The sequence below is a fragment of the Crocuta crocuta genome, unplaced genomic scaffold (genome assembly GCF_008692635.1).
Source record: "Crocuta crocuta isolate KB4526 unplaced genomic scaffold, BGI_CrCroc_1.0 scaffold102, whole genome shotgun sequence".
NCBI lineage: Eukaryota > Metazoa > Chordata > Mammalia > Carnivora > Hyaenidae > Crocuta > Crocuta crocuta.
The window spans coordinates 13,510,919-13,535,236 of record NW_027530019.1 but is presented as its reverse complement, the minus strand read 5'-3'; the positions used below and the strand labels follow the sequence as shown (position 1 = coordinate 13,535,236).

The window sequence follows — 24,318 nt, the reverse complement described above, 5'->3', positions numbered from 1 at the left end:
GATCACAGCTGAGCCAATGGTTCTTGAAATTCATTTTGATATACAAGTGTTTTGGATTACAGGCATGTTTCCAGAACAAATTATGGTCGCAAACCAAGGTTTTAACACATTCTGGAAAGAGCAAAACCAAAGAGAAAAGATCAGTGGTTGCTAGGGGTTCAGAGGGCTAGGAGGCAGAATGAATAGGTAGAACTCTGGATTTTTAGGGACTGAAATTATTCTGTAGGATGCCATAATAGTAGAAATGTGCCATCATGTTTTTGTTAAAATCTACAGAACGAAACAACACTAAAAGTGAACTTTAATATAAAATATGGGCATCAGTTAATGGTATCAATATTGGTTCATCACTTGTTCCCAACATATCACACTAATGCAATATATGAACAGCTGGGGTAACTGAGGATGGGTGTTTAGGAACTCTACTCTCTACATATTTTTTTCTGTAACCCTAGTACCATTCTAAAAGCATAAGGTCTATTTTAAAACATTTAATGTTTCAGGAAATAGACTTCTTTATTAAATCTGGGACGAGTTCCAGTTAAGAAACTGTTCAATGTACACATTTCAAATAGTAAGAGCTAGCAGTTTAAAAAGCTACGGTTAAGAGAAGCCGTAGGAAAGGCAGATTACCTGGGGGCAAAAGAAATCTGTCTTACTCAGAGAAAAATAACAGAGACACAGTCTTGCAAATGTTGGTTGTACGTGATTGCACTACATCTCTTCTTTCTTCTGCCCTGTGATTCAAAAGCAGATCAGTTGTTCTAGAAAAGCCATGTAACAATTTTCCCCTCGTTGATTTGAAAATATCGATGATGTTCTCATTATAGGGTTGACGGAAAGCTTTAGAAAAGCTACAGAAAAACGAGAAGGAAAATAAGTATAAATGCCAGAATCCTGTATAGAAATCAGGGAAGTTCTAAGGCCAAGAATTTCCACTTTCATTATATTTTCATTTCATTGGTTCCATTTCAAGTGTTCCTTTGCCATACTTTCAAAAGCCCCTTTTATTTCTTTAAATATGTTAAGCAGACTTGTTTTACATTCTGAAACAGTCTGTTCCAAACTGCAGTCTATGTGGAGCTGATTCTATAATGTGTTTTTTCTATTAACTCTTGCTGTGGTGCCTTCTGTCCTTATGCATGTGGGGAGAGGGGTGTTCTTTATTGCGAGTTCGTGGTCCTTAAACTTTATTTGTAGGACCTCTTTACGATCTAGATTTACACTGTGTCCTTCTAGAGAGACTTCCTTTTCCTTCAACCAGAAACCAGGAGCACTGCCAACCTAAGACCACTTTCAACTAAACATTCAGCTGGAGGTTTTTCAGGCCCTGCAAGCAGTGTGAACTCAAACTCAAACCCTACCTCCATTCAGGCGTTCGAGAATCTCATGGGAGACTGCTTTCCCATTTCACCTGCAACCAAAGCAAAGACCGCTTACACCTATCTTCCCCTCTCCACGGTAGGCTTTTTCTTGTTCACCCACTGAGGTTTTAACAACTTAGTGACCCAGCTCTGTGTGGGAGTTCCGATTTGACCTCCTCAGCCTCGGGCCCCATCTCCTCAGCCCCCTACACAAGGTCTATTGAAATCCAGGCTTTCAGCCATTGAAGATCAATACATATCTCAGAGACAAATGTTGGCTCTGGCGGTCACTTTCCCCTCATTGTCTTGTATTTCTGTCATCCCAGGAATTCCCTTTTCTGCCAGCTCAGCCATGCTTTAAAAAATTACTTTAAAAAAATACATCCTATACCATATTTAGGTTGACCTTCCTACGAGGAGCTTCTCTAAATACCTTATCTGCCATATAGCTAGAAGTAGAACTCTTCTACTGTTCTAAGTATGAAACTTTATATAATTCATAACTCCAGGCAGTATTTTTCAGTTTGTTTCAGCTTTTTCTGACTTTCCTCCATGGCCATGGAAACGCCAGTTGCACACCATGAATCTGGTTCCAGTCCCTGGCCTCACACAGATCAATTTGACCTCACATCAGTCAAACTTCCAGCTTCAAGTCTGCTAAGTTTGGGGTTTCTATTGCATTTCACATGTGTTCTATTGCATTCCACAAAGATAAACATCTTTCTCCGCTATTATGCTGTTTTCTTAAATTTTCTATATAGTTGGAGCCACAGTAAGTATAAACTTAGGTTAATACATGATCTTGACAAGAAATCAACATTAAACCATGTTTTTAAAATACAACTTTCAAAAACTAAAATAGACCTTTTAGGTCAAATTTTATGGGAAGTTTTTTAAGGATCATATATCCTTTTTTTCCTAAAACACTAGCATCTATGGTCAGTGGCCAATGGTATCATGTTAAGACAGAATGTTGAAGACAAGAATTTTTCTAGGTGTACAATATGTGATGCAACAATTCTATGCATTACTCAGCTCATCATGATAAGTATACTCTTAATCCCCTTCCCTATTTCACCCATCCACCCACCCACTTCCTGTCTGGTAACCACCATTTGTTCTTCACGTTTTTTCGTCTGTCTCTTTTTTCTTTGTTCATTTGTCTTGTCTCTTAAATTCCACATATGAATGAAATCATATGGTATTTGTCTTTCTCAGTCTGACTGATTTCTTTCACTTAGTGTTACACCCTCTAGAGCCATCCATGTTGTCACAAACGGAAAGAGCTTGTTTTTTATGACTGAGTAATATTCCACTGGTGGGTGTGTGTGTGTGTGTGTGTGTGTGTGTGTGTGTGTATGTGTGTGTATCACATCTCTATCCATTCATCTATGGATGGACACTGGGTAGCTTCCATATCTTGGCTATCTTTGCAATAAACAATGTTGCAATGAACATAAGGGTGCATGTATCTTATATCTTAGTGTGGTTTTCATTTTCTTTAAGTAAATATCCAGTAGTGGAATTATTGGATCATATAGTAACTCTATTTTTAATTTTTTGAGGGATCTCTATACTGTCTTCCACAATGGCTATACCAATTTGCATTCCCACCGACAGTGTACAAGGGTTCCTTTTTCTCTACACCACCAATACTTGTTATTTCTTGTGTTTTTTATGGTAGCCACACTGACAGATATAGAGAATAAGAATTTACTAAATAAAGATAATCTCCAGACCCAATAAACTAGGAACCCATAGTTCCCTATAGTATACATGAGCCACAGAGCTAGAAACTAAAGACCAGGGCAGAACACAGTGATATTAAGACATCACTATCCAGTAGGAACATAGGTCTAGAAGACAAGGTGAATGTAAAGAAGTAAGAAGACAGCCACATCTTGGTGGCTGAAATCCATGAGCTATGGTGCTCAGAACCATGGGCTCAACATCAGAGATCAGAGAACAGGCCGGCACTCAGCACTCCTCAAAGTGTAGTCGGCTGGCCAGCGCTAGTCCTCAAACCGTTTGTAATAGGCCTGCTATGCAGTAAGAACCTATGCCAGAATTTAAATCAACCGTTTCACCAAGCAAGCTTTTCTTGGTGAAGTAAAAATACATGCACTTATATTCTAGTAAAAGTTCCTACCCCCCACCAATAACAAACAGTTCTTTAACCATCCACATTAAAATCACTGCTTTAGAGAGCCCCTGCTTTGGCTGGAGGTAGCCTTGGATGGTAACAAGAAGTAGATCTAGAATCCTGAAGGTCTGTTAAAAAAAAAATACTGGCTGTAGCTGCTTAAGAAAAAATAAAGGATTAAAGACTACATATGAATACAAATAACTTCTCTACTGGGAATGCATCATCTCCACTGGGAATAAATTGAAGAATTTATTAAACTAAATGATACTAACAATGACCTTAAGCATTGGGAAAGAAATTAAATAGTATTACTACCACATGTTAAGAATCAAATAACAGGTTTACTCTCAACTTCTAAAATTGTCATAAGTTTTAATTATTTATGCATTCTAATTTTATGTCAATAAATGCTAAACTGGTTAAATGTGACTGTGTAGTATATTATAATCTTTATAATACTTATTTTAACTTTATATAATCATATTTAATTATAATCTTTTTTTTTAATGTTTTATTTATTTCTACAGGAGAGAGGAGACAGCGTGAGCAGGGGAGGGTGAGAGAGAGAGGGAGTCACAGACTGAAACAGGCTCCAGGCTCTGAGCTGGCAGTCAGCACAGAGCCCGACGCGGGGCTCGAACCCACGAACCGCGAGATCATGACCTAAGCGAAAGTCAGACGCTTAACCGACTAAGCCACCCAGGCGCCCCAATTATAATCTTTAATAAGATATTATTTCCTGAGATATGTACATGAACTTGTTCCATGTCACCACATCCATGGCACATGGCCTCAACAAACAAACTTTGAAAACTAATTCAGAAAGCAACAGGTGAATTATTATAAAATCTAACTAGACATTACCTACTTCTAGAGACTCTGCTCAACAATAAAGCTTTTTAAAAGACAGGTAATATTCAAAAACAAAGTTGCCACCAAAATTTTCATTTTTAAGATGACTTTCAAGACTTGCATATTATCATTCAGGAATAGCCCAATACCTACACCTTCTATAACAATATCAAGTCTGCATTATAATATTGCACATATTATAATTACATGTGAAGAGTCATAACCCAGAAGAGAATATCCCTAACAGTTTTTAAAATATTTTATTATATAGGCATTACACTTTGTACTATGTATAATGCCTATATAACCCCTCTTGCTCCAAAACATATTTGAAACTGAAATCTATTAATGTATTTTTTAAACGTTTTTAAAATGATGGTTGAAACAAAATAAGTTGGTGAAAAAAATCCAATTACCTTTAATATTTTACTCCCAAAGCAATATAGCTAATTGTGCTTTCAATTTATTCTGCAACATATTTGTTTACTATATATACCTGATAACTGTAAAATGGTTACTGGCTCCATTCATTCTAGAATAATTCCCAAACACCTGCTATGTACCTGTAACTGCTACACGCTGTTTTGCAACCATTAAATGATACTATTCAGTTGCTAAAAGTCTTATCAAGATTTCTGCATCAGATGATGTAGAAATAAGTCAGTTCTTCTGAAACTTTTGTGCTCTATTTACTTGTTTCAAAATGTGTTTCCTTCAGCCTATGATTTCGAGAACGAATTTTTAAAGATTTGTTCTACTGTTAATGTGCAAATCCCACTCTCAAACTTCACAACCAAGTGTGCACCATCACTGCACACACTACGAACACTTGCAGACAGAAAAGTAAAGGCTGTAAACTGTATAAAAATACCAATAGTTTATGTGTCAGTGTTAACACTTCATCCACCTTCCCAAAAGCTCTTACAAATGACAAAGAAAGATTAAATAATGTCTACAGTTCTGAACAATGATACCAAAGAGAGAGTATAATTACTTTTCCAACTCAGGCCTTACTTAATGTATGAATACCAAAACATACTAGTTAGTCTTCCAGTTTAACCACAAACATGTCAGGTTTGTCTGGAGTTCCACGGAATTTGGGTAAGATGTATAAATGGTTGGTAACAGTTTAAAGGCTTTAGAATGAAGCCTACATTTGTCAGTGGCCCCAAAACTTAGCTAAAAAATTGGCTGACATGAGTAGGTGTGACTTGGAGAGACTGAATGTAATGGAATGCTCGCAGGCTAAAATGTCAAAAGATTTGGGGACTGGCCCAAGTCTACCACTAACTAACTGTGAGTCTTGGAAAAATCATTTAGCTATTCAAGACCTAGGTTTCTAATCCATGGGACTGGCCCATGTGACCTGTAAGAACACTTCAGCTCTCACATTCTATAATTCTGATTCTATGGCATGTTGATAATTGAAGGTAGGCCCTCCACCATTCACTGAGCAGAAGAAACCCTCCAACCTTCTGATTGGGGACCATGTGTTCTTATACTGGGTTACACAGCAAGAGCATGTCGAAATAAGAATTAAAACACAAGGATTTATTATCCTCTGTGAACCACATTCTTATCCACAATCCTCAGCAACAAGGCTTAGCGTGCTAAACATTTCGATGCAATAATGACAATGCAGTTCACCAAACAAGGCCAAGCTCAGTGGTTTCCAGGAAACCAAAAAGGGAAAGAATGTGGAAAGAAATAGTAGAGACTTCAAATGATGAAAAAAAAATGAATGAAATTCAAACTGAGAATCAAAAGAGACACAATAAAGACCTAAAAAGTGTGGTCAATGCATTTAGAATGATTGAAACCATGGAAAGCTTTTGCTAACAATACTAACAAAACATCTTTGAGAATATTTTATCATTAAAGGAGTCCATGAGATGAAAGCAGTGTAATGATTCTTTCTTGGAAAATGCAAAAACTAAAATTGAATTCTTCTGATTTGTGAAAGCTAGGATTATTATGCAACTTCATTAAAGGCATTTTTACCTATTTCTAGAAGCTCAAGATGTTCTTTAGTTGAAAAACATCCCCTTAGTCTTATTATCAAAATGGAACAATCAATACCACTGAAAAATTAGACCAAACATGAGTTATTACTATTTACATAAATTACTCAAGAAGCCTAACGTTACATTAAAGGGTTAAAATGTATGTAAATAAAACAATGAAATAATAAAATTACCTCAGTGATGAATCCCTTTCTTTAGGAATAAAGGCAATTTTTTAAAAAAAATTTTCATGTTTATTTATTTATTTTGAGAGAGAGAGAGAGCAGGAGCAGGTAAAGGGCAGAGAGAGAGAGGGAGACAGAGGATCCCAAGAAGGCTCTGTACTGACAGCAGAGAGGCCAATATGGGGCTCAAACTTGTGAACCAGGAGATCATGACCTGAGCTGAAGTTGGACACTTAACCAACTATACCACCCAGGTGCCCTAGGAATAAAGGCAATTTAACAGAAAGTGGAAAATAATAGAAGCTCTTAATATTTATATTCTATTTCCCCTCAAGTTGTTGTCAGTATACACACATATATATCCCATAGTTAGAGTTGATACTTACAATCTATCTAGAATTTTTATTTCTGGTTTGAGATCACTCATTTCCAGCTACAGGTCCGTTATTGAAAAAAATCCTTGGATTTGTCATTTTTATTATCCTACTATAGTATTAATGAGATAGACTGTATAAATTGCTTAGGCATTCTATTTGAGAGCATTTAAGTTGTTCCTTACTTTGTTCAGTTTGGTTTTCCTTGGCTGTTATTTCTTTGTATATATTCCTAAAAGCGGAATTATGCAGGTCAAAAATATAAATAATGTGATAGCCAGGGTCATAAAAATTGACCAACTGCTTTTCATGGGGAAAAGAACCAATTTAAAAAGCTACCAATAACTGAATATTTACCCAGAAAATACAAAACACTAGTTCAGGGGCACCTGGTGGCTCAGTCAGTTAAATGTCTGACTTCAGCTCAGGTCATGATCTCATAGTTTGTGAGTTCAAGCCCTACATTAGACTCTGTGCTGACAGCTCAGAGCCTGGAGCCTGCTTTGGATTCTGTGTTTTCCTCTCTCTCTGCCCCTTTCCCCTTTGCTCTCTCTCTCTATCAAAAGTAAAATAAAAACATTAAAAAAAAAACCCACTAGGTCAAAGGGACATACACAGCATTATTCACAATAGCCAAATTATGGAAGAAATCCAACCATCTATCCACTGATAGATGAACGGATAAAGATGATGTGGTATACATACACAATGGAATATTATTCAACCAAAGAAAGAATGAAATTTTGCCATTTTCAACAACATGGATGGAGCTAGGGAGTACAATGCTAAGCAAAATAAATCAGTCACAGAAAGACAAGTACCATATGATTTCACTCACATGTGGCATTTAAGAAACAAAACAAATAAGCAAGGGATTAAAAAGAGAGAGACAAACCAAGAAACAGACTCTTAACTATAGAGAACAAACTGACGGTTACCACTGGGGAGGTGGGCAGGGGGATGGGTGAAATAGGTGATGGGGGTTAAGGAATGCTCTTGTCAGGATGAGCTCTGGGTGATGCATGGAAGTGGTGAATCACTATATTGTACACCTGAAACTAGTATAAAACTGTATGTTAGCTGTACTGGAATTTACAAATTTCTTTTGTAATTAAAAAAATTTTTTTAATATTTACTTATTTTTGAGAAAGAGAGAGACAGAGACAGAGCATGAGTGGGGGAGGGGCAGAGAGAGAGAGAGGGACACAGAATCTGAAGCAGGCCAGGCCCTGAGCTGTCAGCACAGAGCCTGATACGGGGCTTGAACTTACGAATTGCAAGATCATGACCTGAAGTCGGACGTTTAACCCACGGAGCCACCACTCCTAAAATTTTTTTAATTAAAAAAATAAATTTTTTCTTCATCATATAAATAAATAAATAGCTACTGATAATGTTCAAATATTGCTATCTCCATCTCCACACCACTCCCACTGCCATCTAATTATATTGTATTTATCATTATTTTTGCTGGTCTGATAAGTGTACACGTGCCTAAAGATTGCTTGAATATGAGTTTTAATCACTGGTAAAGCTGAACATTCTCTTTATGATGCCTCGCTCTATTTTTCTAAATGCATAGACAATAAGTAATGATCTTTTGTATACATCAATGCTTTCCATATTTTGAAACGCTGATTCTATTTACAAATGCAATACACATATATCATGGAAACTTTGGATATAGAGAAATGTATGAGAAATAATTTAAAAAGCATTCATAATTCCAACACACTTTACCCTTTCAATAGTGTATGTCATAAAAAGTGAATTTCCTTTTTTCACCTCCCCACCCATCCCATCCCTACTAAAAGTTATCATTGTTTCACATTTGTAATATATTGTCCCAGGATTTTCCTATGACTTTCTAAAACTAAACCTGGAATCATACTGATTATTTTCTTAAGCAACAGACTGTTTTTCCTAAATACTATATCACAGACGTCTTTGTAAGATATAGAGATCTACCTCATTCTTTTGATAGCTGTCCGCAATTCTATTCTATGTACATAATCATAAGTTACAAAACCAGGTTGAAGAAGGGCAAGAAGGTCCCAGCTGATACCTGAAGCAGGCATGTTACTTTTGTTTCCTTTCTCCATTTTAGTTATGGTCTCCCAGTTACCACAAAAGATGAAGTTACCACGAAAGACGAAGGATGCATCTTCATCTTCTGTTGTAATCACCCAGCCTCTTCCTCACCCCTGCCTTAACTCTCCACCCACTTTTTGCATTCTCGGTAGACTGCTGAGGGCAGTCAGAAAAGACCCCAAGGTCACTGACTGGCTCCTTTTCATAGCTAGGGTGTCCAACCCAGCTGGGCTGTCTTCACAGCTTACTAGTGCTTTTCTGTCACCCTCACAGCGTCTATTCCAGTCCTTCCTCCCCTGCTTCAAGACCCCATCCCCATTTTGCCTTCACATTCTGATCCTATGGCTTGCTCTCTAATTTACAGACCACAGAGAGAACATTCAGGCATGACCTCTCTCACCTTCTCTTCTTCAGGTCCAAACCTGCCTTTCTAGGATCATCCTTGTCTCCTTTCATCTGGAGTCAGAAAAAGGGCATCTTGATTCTTTTTTTTCTTTTTTAATTTATCTTTTTTATTTTTGTAATGTTTATTTATTTTTTGAGAGAGAAAGTGTGTGTGAGTGGGGAGGGGCAGAGAGAGAGGGAGACATAGAATCTGAAGCAGGTTCCAGGTTCTGAGCTGTCAGCACAGAGCCTGATGCAGGGCTCAAACTCACAGTCCACGAGATCATGACCTGAGTCAAAGTCGGACACTTAACCAACTGAGCCACCCAGGCGCCCCTTGATTCTTTTCTAAGGCTTACCTTCATCTTCAATTTCCTCTTCTCTACTATATCCTTCCATTTGTTATCATAGAAACAAGCATATGTAAATGCCATCTTAATAATAATTAATAATAAAAATAATAATACTAATAGTAAACATTTAGATAGCACTTAAAATGTGCCCAACCCTGTTCAAGTCACTTTACATGTATGCTAACTAATTTAATCTTCATAACAGTCTATAACGTGGGTGTTAATTATAACTATCCCATTCTACAGATCAAAGAACTAAAGCACAGAGAGGTCAAGAGATCTGTCCAAGGTCACACAGCTAGTAAGTACAGAGTTGAGATTCAAACCCACGCAGGCTGCTCCAGTGTATGGCTCTTAACCACTATGTCCCATGTATAAAAGCTTACATAACAAAGCTATATCCCAAGGAGTAAAATAAAGCAGAGTGGGTTTAAGAGTGAATGGGCAGAGAAGCCTGTATAGCACCTAAAAGAATACAAAGTGACTCTCTGAGCTAGACAGGGAAACCAGGGGACAGGAATTAGAGACCACTGTATGCAAATGATGGAGAGGTTGCCTGTGGGATCTGTCTTGTGTCGCCTCTTCTATGAATATGGCTATTTTCATTTTCTCTTGATTCTATCCTCTCAAATTATCTCCACACAAGTAGTTAGCTTGACAGAGGAACTCTCATCCATGGTCAAAGCCAATACTCCCAACCCTATGGGAACCAACCAGGCAAGAAGTGAGTGGCTCAGCACAAGCCCCACCTGCTATGTATGAAAAAGAGCTCGAAGCATAGCCCTACCACACACTTGCCACACACAAGCTGCCTGCCTGTGCTGGAGAAAGTGACCGAAACCATCCAGCCGTCCTACTGATACTTAAAACCCTCTCTATTCACCCCAGCCTAACTTGAAAACCTTGCCCCAGGCAGATCAATCCCACTCAGACAATTCTCTCTTCTTAATATTTACCGGAAATCTGTCTCTTCATGGCCTCCTAATCACCATGCTTTTTTCCTATACTATCAAAGATTAAAACTAATACTTACACTATCATCTTTTAATTGTCTTTGGGAAGTAGATACTGTGTGAATTTTCCACCAAACCATACCTCCCACCTTCCTCACCACACACATACACACACATACACACACACACACCTCTTCCTCACCAGGCTAAATAAATATACTCAGTCCCATCAACAATCCTTCATATGTCTTGGTTTTAAATCATTTCCTCATCCTTGTCACTGTACTATCCTAATAAGATCCATTTTGCTTACCCCTCCCATAATATGCAGCATAGCAGCTACACTACGTTGCTGACTCACAGTGAGCGAATCCTAAAGATTTGTTTCACATATGCTGCTTCTGGCAGCCATGGCTCATCCTTCCTCTACTTATGCAGCTGGCATTCAGGGACCCTGTCTGCCCACTGAAGTTCACGCTACACTTGTGAGCCTCAATTTCGTTTCATTGTGCCTACTTCCCCTAGCTCCTAATAGCTCCTAGTAGCAAGATCCACTGACACCAATACCACTACTACCCCCTTCGGGCTTAACCAAATCCCAGTTCCTCAACCAACCTTGACCAAAGCAGATGTGCATTTGCAGCCTTGGCCTACCATGTGAAACAAAGAATTAAGTCACTTTGTCAGCCCTGACTGACAAATCAAACCTAGGAATCGGGTGGCTCCAGGACTACCCACAGGGCTTCGACATCGCCCTTTCCCTCACTCTTTCTCTAGTTCATCCCTAAAACTGAATGTGGACCTTGTACCTAAATCACCAATTCAATGGCCACAGATTACTGCTTTTATCCAAATCAGTGATCTTGAAACAATGTTCTCTTGTAATAGGAAGAGAAAGACAAAACTGTAAAATTAGCCATTTCCAGAAGCAATCACTCGGAAAACATATTCTTTGCTCTACAGGTAGCAAGCTAACTTTGCTTAGACACATGAAAGACAATCTCACATTCTCCCAAAAAGTGTTAGTAAACTTCCAAAAGCAACTTTCAATAGAATATAAAAACGGGGCACCTGGGTGGCTCAGTCGGTTAAGTGTCCGACTTTGGCTCAGGTCACGGGTTGGAGCCCCGCGTTGGGCTCTGTGCTGGCGGCTAGCTCAGGGCCTGGAGCCTGCTTCACATTCTGTGTCTCCTGCTCTCTCTGACCCTCCCCTGCTCATGTTGTCTCTCTTTCTCTCTCTCTCAGAAATAAACATTAAAAATTTTTTTTAAATATTAAAGCCAATTAATTATAAACAATTGGAAAGCACACACACTAAGCTTTAGATGCTATAAATGACATCATTTCTCACCCCAAATATGCCAACAATCACAGGCAGAAGGAGAGAGGTCATCTAGCTCTACTCTCTTGATTTTAAAGTAAGAAAACCAAGTCTTCAAGAGACTAAGTGACTTATTCAAGGTGACAGAGCAGGTCCCACAACTCTGAAACAAGGAGTCAGGTCTCTAGATTCGCAATCCACAAAGTACCTAGACATCTATGAGGTGCAATGGGCTTTGCAGAGTTTTAAACAGACACAGTATCTTCCCTAAAAAGCACACACATGTGATATACGTGATTCATTAGATATTATGAAACTCTAAGCAATTAAAGCATAAAGACAAGACAGGTCAACACACATATGCCTTTATCACACAAGTTTCTCAAAGAGTTGACTGTAAAACAACAAAACAGTTGTGGAAAGCTAATCATTTGAATCCTGTCTCTGCCACTCAGTAGCGACATGAGCTTGAGGAAGTTACTCAAGCTCTCCATGCCTCTATTTCCTTGTCTGGAAAACAAAGATCATAGTGTTTAGCTCACAGAGTGGTTATAAAGACTAGGTAAGGTACTAAGTTACCAAGTACTTGTCACTGGAGGCCCACAGCAGTTGTTCTTCTCTACTTACATATTATTCTTTTCTAGTTAGAGAACAATCAACTCTTGGTATCTGTCAAACTTCTATAAGTCTAACCAACCTTCATATGGCACTGGAAAAATATACAAGATTTCCTAAAGGACCCAGGTTTTGAGTCAAAAATTAAATAATAACAGAGGCATGGTAGAAAATAATGGATACATGTCTAAGGCATAAAACAAATGGTGAGAAATCAGGAAAAGTGAATTACGGAGAATGACAGGCTTTGATGGCCTTGGATTGACAGGCATGGGGTGAGAAGTGCCAACCATTTTCAAAGCCAGTCAAACCACAAACATCTTATTTACCACATCAAGTTTGCAATGCCCTATCACCACCACCACAACTATTGGCCAAGAGCCTCTTTACACTCCCTAACCATTCTTACCTCTTCTACTTCCTCCCCATATCAACAGACTCAAGGAGAAAAAAACATCCCTCAGAAAATAAAAACAAAAGTCTCCCGGAAACATAATTTCCACTTAATTTCCCATGAAAAATAAACAAAAATGAATTCTAAAGAGAAGCACAGCGCACATTCCCCCTTAGAACTGTTGCCTGACTCTCATTAGGTAGACCTAGCTATCCTTTAGGCTGAGGGTCAGGGCTGCTGTCCATGGCTGGCAAACGGTTAAGAGCAATTCTGGGGGACACGGTCCTTAGGGGTGAAGGATCTCAGTCGGGACGGGTGCACGCTCTTGGAGAGCTCTAAGGAGATCAGAATGGACTCAAAACCACTTGCCTGACGCTCACTCCCCTGGAACATCGTATAAAATAAAATAATAAGAGAAAAGGCTGACCAGGTTAAGTGGCTAGACAGGAGGGGACAGGGCTGACAGAAGGGTGATACAAGCAAGGACAACAAGAGAGAAGATTTTCAAAGAGTCATAAAGAACTGTGGCAAGATATGACAGCAGATTAGACATACTGGTTAAAAGTTAATGAGGCTTGAAGATCACCCAAGATAATAGGATTTAGGAGGAGACAGAAAGTGGGTGCTGCTGGCAGTTATGACAAGACCAGCCCTGGGAGAGAGGATGTAGGTGGAATCACAAGTTTAGCCTTGTCATGTTCAATTTTAGGTAAAAGCAAGTAGCCAGGTAGAAGCTTCATACGGGGAGCTGGAAAATCAGAATATTAGGGAGCATCTCTAATGGGTTCTGAATACCAACCAGCTCACAATTTTGTTGATTGAAGAGCTTTCTCTCATCAGCAGTGATATGTCTTTCGATGACAAGCAATTAAAACATGAAATAGGCACACAAAGGATTTAGAATGAATTAAAATTGAGTAAAAATATATTATGAAGTATGAACAAAAAGTGGGACTATTTAAGCCATAAGCTCGATATATAAAGATGATTTTATGGAGAATAATTACCAGATTTTTCCATTAAAAAAACATTTATGTCACTGTCAGGCACAGAATATAAGGCACATGGATCATTATTCTGACTTCAGATAGTATTTCACAGATTTATTATATCACATAAAGTAAGTATAATATTACGTTAAGGTCCATGAATCATATTTTTAGCTTTTACTCAAAGTCTTACTGACATACTCCCATGTCAGTTTTTCTTGATGGATTTAACATATAAAACCAGCCATAAAACAGTCAAAGGAAACTGGAGAGTTTTTTAAATACAATCACTGGTTACAGTTAAACTTTAAATAAAAAAGACTTACCACATTTTCCTTCATCTTTTTCAGTTTGTCATTTATCTCTCTCAGCCGGTTTTGCTGATCCCGTTGTTCTTTGGTGTTCCGAAGTACCTCTTCTCCTGGAGTTATTTCCATATTTTTATTATCATCATTAAGGTCAGGTTCCTAATTAAAAAAAAAATTCATGCACAGACCGGAAATATACCATCACATGCCACCCCAAAGCAACTGAACTTTGAAGGCTGGTTTGGCTTGTCAAACAATATTTCTTCCTTTCAAAATGATATTCAGGGGCACCTGGGTGGCTCAGCTGGCAGACAGTCTGACTCTTAATTTCAGGTCTTGATTTTAGGGTCATGAGTTCAAGTCCCGTGTTGGGCATGGAGCCTACTTTTAAAAAATGATATTCATAATTTCTATGAAATTCCTAACTTCTCCTCTTTGAAGGAGAAAGGTCCAACTATACATACAACAAGTGGGAAAAGAAACTCAATCATCTGGAAAGCAAGAAGTTAGAGTGAAAAGAGCAGTGGCTGGGAAGCAGCAACCTGGGCTCTGCTCCCTGCTCTGTACATATCAGCTCAAATTCTTGGGCAAATCACACTTTCTCTGGACACCAAGTTTAACATATATAAATAACAAGAAAAAAAATCCTGCCTATCCCTGTTATGAGAGGCAGATGTTTACTAGTGAACTGGAAGGGGCAAGTCAGAAGTTTTGAGTCCTGACTAACATGGCCTTAGGAAATCAACTAACCTGTCTGAACTTCAGTTTCAACATCTGCAAAATGATAATAATATCTGGCCCCAAAGTCATTACAGTATGTAGTAGGCATGCAACAAATCTTAGTGCCTAACAAATGTGAGTTAAATATGTTCTCTGAAAAGAATATTACATAATGGAAGTATTTCAGTATTATCAGCAATATTTGAATGGACAGGACCATAAATTTTCAAAGTTAATATTATTTCTAGGGGATAAAAATAGGTATTTGACATTTGGCCTTATGTCTAGAACTAAACTTCCTGTCTTTTCTCCCACAGATTTCCTACTCTGTGTTGCTGTGTGGGCAAGTGACATAATGTCATAAACGTCATGTTTGAAGTTACTCAAACCAGAATCCTCCGACATTCTCATCCCTTACAGAGCCCGTATCATGTCCATTATCTCCCCCAAGTAAGAAGTACTTGTATCCTGTGACTCCTTGAAGATGCTTCCTTGTCTTGTATTTGGGATTATTTTGGTGCCTTGGGACCTCAGCTCTGTGGTGAAAAACACTGATTCGGAAAAAGTATTGATTATGCAGATTCCCTGTCACTTTCTATTACAGAGACAGGAGCAGCACTGTCTCCAGGTAACTTAAGAAGAAGCTGGAACGTTTCTAACACACTGAATTTCATGGACATTGTTAATCAGCCATTGATAAATGAAACAGAAAATTCAAATAAAACAGTTTCATGTTAAGAAGAAAAGTACATTTAAAGTTACACATTACCCTCTACCTACGCTTTATATCATACTGACATTGTCACTATTCTTTAGCTCTAAATGATTTGTAATTTGTTTTGTTATTTCATTTCATACTTTATTCTTTTTTTATTTTTTAGAGAGAGAGAGAGAGTACACGAGTGAGGGAGAGGGGCAGAGAAAGAGAGAGAGAGAGAATCATAAGCAGCCTCCCTGCTCAGCACAGAGCCGAATGTGGGGCTTGATCCAACAACCCTAGGATCATGACCTGAGCCTAAATCAAAAGTCAGGTGCTCAAATGACTGAGCCACCCAGGCGCCTTGTTATGTAGCTTTAATTTATGGGTACTTAGCATATTTTTTTGTGACTGTTTCTTTTTCAGAGAACTTGGATCACACCATACTGCCATTTTCAATTTGAATTTTTTTACTTATCAAAGTAAGTTGATTATTTTTCTATACTATTAAGTGTTTCTCAAAATCAATTTCCTCCCATATTTTATTACAAATTCCATTTTTTTAATGACAGGAATATTGTAATTTTTTTATGAACCTAAAAATATTTAGCTTTTGGGGGAAATGTCTCACTAGCTTCAATTCTGTGTGAAGGGTCACCATCTCACTTCTTAATACCTTTTAGTTAAGGTCCTCCTCTCTTTCTTACTGCCTCATCATTCACCTGAACCAGTGGTTTTCAAACTCCAATGGCCTTCAGACTCACTCACAGAGCCTGGGAAATTTTTCAAAGGCCCCCAGCCTCCACACTGAGATTCTGATTCAATAGGGGACTGACAGCCTGAATACAAGTACTTGAAAATTTGAGAACTATCCACTTAAGCTACTGCTTGAGCCTCTTAACTGATCTGAGTGCCACCAGTCTCCCCATTCACTTCACCCTTTGCAGAGGTGCCACGGAGAAAGCCATGGAGCAAAGTCCTCCATCATTCCTGGCCTATACCCTGCCTAGCTCTTCAGCCTCATCTCCCATTGCTTGGGTTTTTACCCATGACCATGGCAATAGTCACTACTACTAGTTCTCCATCACTCCATGGCCCTTTCCTCCAGCTCTTCTGGAAGACTCCTACTATTCTTGAGCACAAATCTATTTCCCCTATAAAATGTTCCCTCGCACACTTAGGAAGGGCAATTATTTATTCCCTTGGCCATGCCACATGTTCCCTTGTCGCACTTACCACACAGTCACTGCTCGGACAGGGACCATAACTAATCCCACTCTGTATTCCAGCACAAACTATAACCCTGAAGCTGTGTAAGCACTGGCCAACAGACGGTACAGCTGACCTGTGGACAACACGAGTTTGAACCACACAGGTCCACTTTCACGCAGATGATTTTTCAAAAATAGTACAGTACGATAGATGTATTTTCTCTTCCTTATGATTTCCTTAATAACATTTTCTTTCTCTTACTTTATTGTAAGAATACAGTATATAATACATAGAGCATACAAAATGTGTTAACCAACTGTTTACACTACGGGTAAGGCTTTCAGTTAACAGTAGTTAAGTTTATGGAAAGTCAGAAGGAAGAATGCAGATTTTCCAATGCAATGGGGGTCAGTGTCCCTCATCCCTGCACTGTTCAAAAGTCAACTGTAATTTGGTTCTCAGAACTCTGTTCACACTAATGTTTCAATGAAATTTATATTGTTTATAAATTTATTTTTTAAGTTTATATATATATGCATAGAAAAAGAGAGAGAGCACGAGCTGGGAAGGGGTAGAGAGAGGGGATTAGAGGTAATCCCAAGCAGGCTCCATGCTGTCACCACAGCCTGACACAGGGCTCGATCTCACAGATTGTGAGACCATGACCTGAGCTGAAATCAAGAGTCAGAAGCTAACTGACTGAGCCACCCAGGCACCCCCTATATTGTATAAAGATCTAATGAGGACACTCTTAAAAGAGTATTTCAATTTCAAGAAGCGATTATTTTGCATTTTGTTTCCCACAAAAGGAGACTCACTTCTGGTAGCTCTCAATCTCTAGAAGCATCCAGAGGCTGAATTATTATCAGGAATATTTTTAAGAAGGTAACCTAATGTTAGGGAGGCATTTGGAAAAGACAGTATGAAAGTCTCTCTGCAGCTTTAAGCATTCAACATTTCATGAACTTTTATAAAGACATATCTACAATGAAGTAAGATACCACAGTGTCTTAGTCCATCTGAGTTGCTAGTATGGAAGACCACATGGAAGGTGGCTTATAAACAACAGAAATGTATTTCTCATGGTTCTGGAGGCTTGGAAATCCAAGATCAAGGCAGCGGCAGACTCAGTGTCTGATAAAGGCCTGCTTCCTGGTTCTAAAATGACCATCTTCTTTGCTGGGTCCTCACATGACAGAAGGAACAAGAGAGCTCTCTGCATCTTTTTTGTCGGGGCACAAATCCCCTTCATAGGGGCCCCACCCTCTTAACCTAATCACCCCCAAAGTCCTGACCTCCAAATATAATCGCATTGGGGATCAGATTTCAACATACGAATTTTGAGAGGACACAAATTCAGTCTATAAATCATAGTGAGATGAAAAACATCCAAGTTGGATTTCATTTTTGAATGGAAATCTTTTTTTTAAGAGATAGCATTTTAATAATCTATTACTGTGACTTTTTAAAATTTTTGAGTAGGCATAGAAAAGACACAGAAAGAAAAACATTTCTAATTCAGACTTTAATGGTATTTTAAATTTTCCTTATTCAAAAGCCACCAGTAAGACAATCCACAGACTGAAAGTAAAATATTTGACACACAAGCCTGTCAAAGGACTTGTATCCAAAATATGTAAGGAACTCACACAATTCAATAATAAAATAAGGAAGAATAAATATTTTAAAAAAAGACAGTCTAGCTTTAAGATGACTTGAACAGACATTTCATAAAAGAAGACATGTAAATGACAAGCATGTGAAAGAGTCCTGTACATCATTAAGTAATCAGGGAAATGTAAATTATAAGCAAAGTCAGATATCACTACACAGTCACAAAAATGGCCCAGATGAGAAATTTTGTTCGCAACAAATGTTGGAGAGGTATGGACTAAGAGGAACTCTCAAGTGTTATTGGTGGGAGTACACAAATGGTACAACCACTTTGGAAAATTGTTCGGTAGTTTCTTATAAAGTTCAGTGTTTGTCTTCCCTATGACGCAGCAGTTCCACTCCTGTGAATCCACCCAAGAGAAATGAAAATGTATGACTGAAGCCTCATACACAAAGGTTCATGGCAGCTTTATGCATATAGGCAAATGTCCATCGACAGGAGAATAATAAACAAACAAACTATGGGAGAACGCCTGACTCAAGCTAGGCCAATCAGACTCTTTCTCCTTGACCTCTGTCTTGTGGGTAGTTTCAACCAATGTGGCGAGGGACTGGAGAGCAGGAGAAAAGAGAGCTTGCAGTATTTTCCCCTTCTCCCCGTGCTCTGGCATTAAGGTCTGGGCAGCAATATATCCCTAAGGTGTCCATCAGGAAATTTTCTGAGATTCAACTGAATATTCATGCTCAGTGACAGAGGCCACATGTGAAGGTAATCCACTTGGATGAACATAGGACAGGACACACGGCGGGGTAGTGTCAGGTACCCCTCATCAGTGGGAGTTTTTGCTAAAGTCTGTGACTTGACAGTATAGGTTCAGGAGCAAGGAAGCTACTCTGGCTCGAAAGCTTCATATCTCATAAGAACACTATCTCTTGAAAGGACTCCACAGGCACACCCCCACAAGGTCCCAGCAAGAGACATGCCCAGTCTTGAGAATTACTGCACTTAGTGAGACTGTAAATACAGCTTCCCCCCAGGCCTTTATAATTTCCCCAATCCCTGGGTCATCTTTAACACGAGCAAAGTTGCCTCCTAACGTTGCCAACATTCCAACTTCCATCATATTGCCGGGGAAGCAGTTAGAACATTAACTACAGCTCAGATTCTCATGTTGAAGGGGGAAGGATTGTTTAGTCCTTTGCTCAAAGGATTGTTTAGTCCTTTGCTCACACCTTCTGTGATTACAGTTTTGGACGGCAAAACTGTAAATGTTTGTTTATCATTCTCCCACAGCTCCAGATCTTCCTAAGTTCCGATACACATTTTCTTCCTCTACACACTGTTGCTAGGTCCTGTGTGTCCTAACGTCCCAAATTGGCTCCTTTAAATCCATAAATAGTTCCTTAACTTACGTACGTTCAAAATCCAAGCTAGGTGTTTTCTCTTTCTTGCTCAAAATTCTAACTGGTATAGTGTGTGTGTGCGTGTGTGTGTGTGTGCACGCGCGCACGCACGTTTGCAAAGAAGGAAACTGAAAGGAAATTGAATTTGATGGTAAAAATTTTGATCCTTTCATCTTATTTTTCTTAGATGTTTTTGTATTTCCTGAATTTTCTATAATAAACATGTATGAACTTCATAAGCAGAAGTCATATTTTATTTTTAAGAAAACACAAATATTATTCTACCAAGGCTATTTCTGTTCTGCTCTGACAATGTGACTCTCTGTACCCAAAGGTTTTGGCCCAAAGGTTAGATTTTAGCCCCAGTTCTGCTGGTATAACCAGCTATATACTTTTAAGCAAGTCACTTTCTCTTTCTGGGTCTCAAGTTCTTCCAAAACACTTTCTTCCATCTCTCATGAGTTCTGTAATTCTCTAAAGTTAGACCCAAGGATATCTAACAGCCTTCCTCAGTTGTAGTCTGATAGCATAACCGTATAGTTCAAACATTTGAAGGATAGTAAACAATGAAAGAGAGGCCAACAGGGAGCAAAAAAAAGGTAATCATTGATTCTGACAAAAAAAAAAAAATCCCACAAGCTCTGTGATATCAGGGGAGGTTCTATTGTCATATCTAAGTGCCAACCTGTACTATATGCTTTCATGATCATTAGGAAGTATGTTGGGGCAGCTGACTGGCTCAGTCGGTTAAGCATCTGACTTTGGCTGACGTCAGGATCTCACATTCATGGATTCAAGGCCCGCATCAGGCTCTGTGCTAACAGTTTGGAGCCTGGGGCTTGCTTCGATTCTGTGTCTCCCTCTCATTCCCCCTCCCCATTCCCACTCTGTGTGTCTCTCTCTCAAAAATAAATAAACATTTTAAAAATTTTAAGAAAATGTCTTGATTTCCTATGGTAGAAATGTTTTGAGCAGTTTCTCTGACCCGCCATACAGAAATGTTTTTGAGGCATACAGGAATGTTTTTATTCAGTAAAAGTAAAATTCAGTTTAGTAAAAGCTCTCTGTGATATGCACAGAATATCCAAGAAGCCACAAAAAGAGAACTGTCCCTGAGTTCAATAGATACTTGTTGATTTGACTAATCGATTGCCAACAGATTCTAAGTTCAACCTTAGAAAAATATCTATGGTGTTGACCGAGCCAACATGGGTCTTTGAAGCTAACTAAGCAGAAAAATACAAACCTGCCTTAAAAAGGCCAGCTTTCCCTGTGTTTTGAAACAAAAGCTATCCTTTTCCAAAGGCAATTTGCTATTTTCTGTCATCAGGTGGGTCATTTGCCTAGCAGTTGTAGAGGTAGGGAAAAAAAATTTCAGCCATATTGTTTTTACCATTTTAGAATATTGCCATGAAATGAAGGAAACCTTGACTACACAGGAGAATTAACATAGAAAAATAAAGAAATATAAATATAAGCTTTAAAGTAATGGAGAGAAGAACTCGATAGATTCATTTGGGAAATGTTTGACAGGTTAGCAAGGACATTTGAAGTAACTTCTTGTTCATTCCCCAGTCAAGAAATCCATACTCTTACGGCATACTTCTATAGTTATTGGAAATGACCCAATGGTCAACAAGATTTCTGTGCTTGTGACTAGCATACATAAAAAATTCCTAGATTCCTGCCCTCAACCAGAATATTAAGAAATTTGACATCAAGTAGACTAGATAGCCATTATTGGAACTCTGCAAACCCCTGGACTCAGCAATAAAATATGTTACAAGATTACACGTCAAACAACATTTTATATTTCTTCAACTTGAGCTAATGTTGAAACAGGAAGAGACAAAAAACAGTTATTTGTTGCTGTCAACAATCATATGCTTTTGGTAAGAAAAAAGATGACTACAACTACAATTTTCCTCAATCAGATGTTTGTAAGTTTTTTATTGGTCTTAACAAAATGTTTACAACTGAACCAACATTTTAAGAACAAAATAAATAAATATACACATACATATATACATAAATACATAAATAAATAAAATCAAAGAAGACCTTTATATTCAATTAAATCAGCTGGTTTAAGAACAAAGAAATGCCTCTTGAAATGAGGGCAATTTTGAAGACCCTCTCCCAACCAGAAAAAAAAAATCTAATCATGAACTGGAATTCTAGAGTTAGTAAGACTGATTGCATGAAACATGAATAAATTACACTTCTTTACAAGAGCCAAACTGAACAGAATTTATTATTGAATCCAGTTGCTAAGGACTTAAGAAACTGAATACCTACACAACTCCTATATCTTAGATATTTCTGGAGAAAGCTGGAATCTAATACAGCCACAAATAAGAAATATGGTAACTAAATTATAGAACATCACTCAATTTTATGGTGGGGTTTACAGTATGAGGAAAAAACTGATTGGGTTGTTAGAGGGTTAGGGGATGGACATAGAAAGGTATGCGTAGTTAAACCACAGATCTTACGAAAAAATTGCTTCAATTAGTTCTCTTCTGCTAAGATGAAATGAAAATAAGAAGCAGATGTCAAAACTGCAACCACGTGATATTATTCACATCACAGTAATAGCAGTAACATGCCCTTCTTCCTTCTGACAGTGACCACATGCTTTGTTTTACACTAAGGAAATCGGATATATGAGAGCCAGATTCTGCCTTTAAAATATTGCCATAAAGTTAAGAGCTGGGCCAGGGTATCCTATGTCAATATCCTAATCAGCAAGCTCAAAAGGAAAAGGAGATTTCTTAACAGCTCCTTTCACAACAACTTCCTTAATCTCTGAGTCACGTTACCGGAGTCCCTCACATTATTCTGCCTCAAGTACATTTATGATCCTCGGCTCACGTGCCTGCCAACTGAGCACCTTCTTAGTCGCCATGGTCAAGAAGTCAGAAAGTCTGAGTGTTTCGACTTGTTGGGGGAACTGGTTTCTTGAGCAACATTTTAAAAAAATCTCCAAAGGGATTTTTTTAAATAGCATGCCTTCAGCAAATAACTCTTCCTTTCTCTACTAGCACAGACTTTCTTCACCTTTCATAAGATCATTTCCATATTGTGGTGCTTCCTCCACTGTGTGCTCACCCGACAACTTGCTCTGTGCCTACAGCCTATCCTCCAGGGCCCTATGAGCTGCTGTAAGGTCAGACATGAAGCGGCAGGGTAGTTTGAATATTCAAGGTCAACCACCACATATGTCCTATGAAGCAAGCAGGCTTTCAAAGATGTTTTGATGGCCCATGCAGGGGCTGGGTCAGTAACCTAAATGCATGCAGGGGGCCTCAGGGCCTGCAATACCATACGGAGTCGTGAATACTGTGGCAAACTGGGGAATTTGTGCTCTGCGGAAAGCAGGAGCTGCTACTCCAATCAGTCCTGCAGTTTGCCAAGCAAGGACTCAGGTTTGATGTCGCCAGATTCTCTAATTTCTCAAGAAAAACTAGACATTTAGACATTTATATGAATTCACCCAATATTTAAACGTTGGCTAAAAAAACTACAAACTAAAGGACTAAAGGAAATCCACGTGTGAGTCAGCTTTGCCCTGTGGGCCACCAATTTTCAGTCTCATGCTGCATAATGTAGTCTTCCCTGGGCCTCTAACCCTGTCTCCCTTATTTGCTTGTTCCTTTTCCACCTCCTGGCCCTCACTTGTGGAACTGGACTTTCTGGGTGTGCTTTCTCTCTCTCCCTAGAACCCCACCGCACTTTGCTTTCATAGCTTTCTGTTGTGCTTACATATGCTGTCTTGTACCACAGTTATTTATGCATATCCAGTGCCTCCCACAGGAAAATGTGTTCCTTAAGTCACTTATTATCTTTTTAAATTTTTATTGTTTTGAGAGGGGGAGAAAGAGAGAGTGGGAGAGGGGCAGAGAGGGGGGGGAGACAGAAAGAATCCCAAGCAGGCTCCATGCTGTCAGCACAGAGCCTGATATGGGGCTCAATACCATGAACCGTGAGATCATGACCTGAGCTGAAATCAAGAGTCAGACACTTAGCCAACGGAGCCACCCAGGCATCCCAAGTCACTTATTATTATAACAATAACATCACTGGGTGAGTTCTGTGTCAGACATGTGCTAAGCACTTTACACAAATCAACTCATCCACCCTTTTAGAGGGCCATAATATATAAGTGATGAGTCACTAAATTCGACTCCTGAAATCAATACTACACAATATGTTAATTAATTTGACTTTACATAAAACATTGGAAGGAAAAAAATTAATAAAAAATAGTAAAAAATAAACCAGCCCTAAAGAATAATATTATTATTACTATTTTATAAATAAGGAAACTAGGGTTCAG

General features: G+C 38.6%; 1 protein-coding gene across 4 annotated transcripts in view; it reads right to left on the bottom strand.

The window, feature by feature from the left end:
- Positions 1-24,318, bottom strand: part of FSIP1 (fibrous sheath interacting protein 1) — a 193,676-nt gene that overhangs the window by 113,665 nt on the left and 55,693 nt on the right. For 3 of the 4 annotated variants that reach the window (XM_077764350.1, XM_077764353.1, XM_077764352.1), the window contains one exon: positions 14,351-14,491. In XM_077764350.1, the coding sequence (XP_077620476.1) occupies positions 14,351-14,491 (141 nt within the window). The remainder of the gene's footprint in view (positions 1-14,350; positions 14,492-24,318) is intronic. The other variant, XM_077764351.1, reaches the window with a different exon arrangement.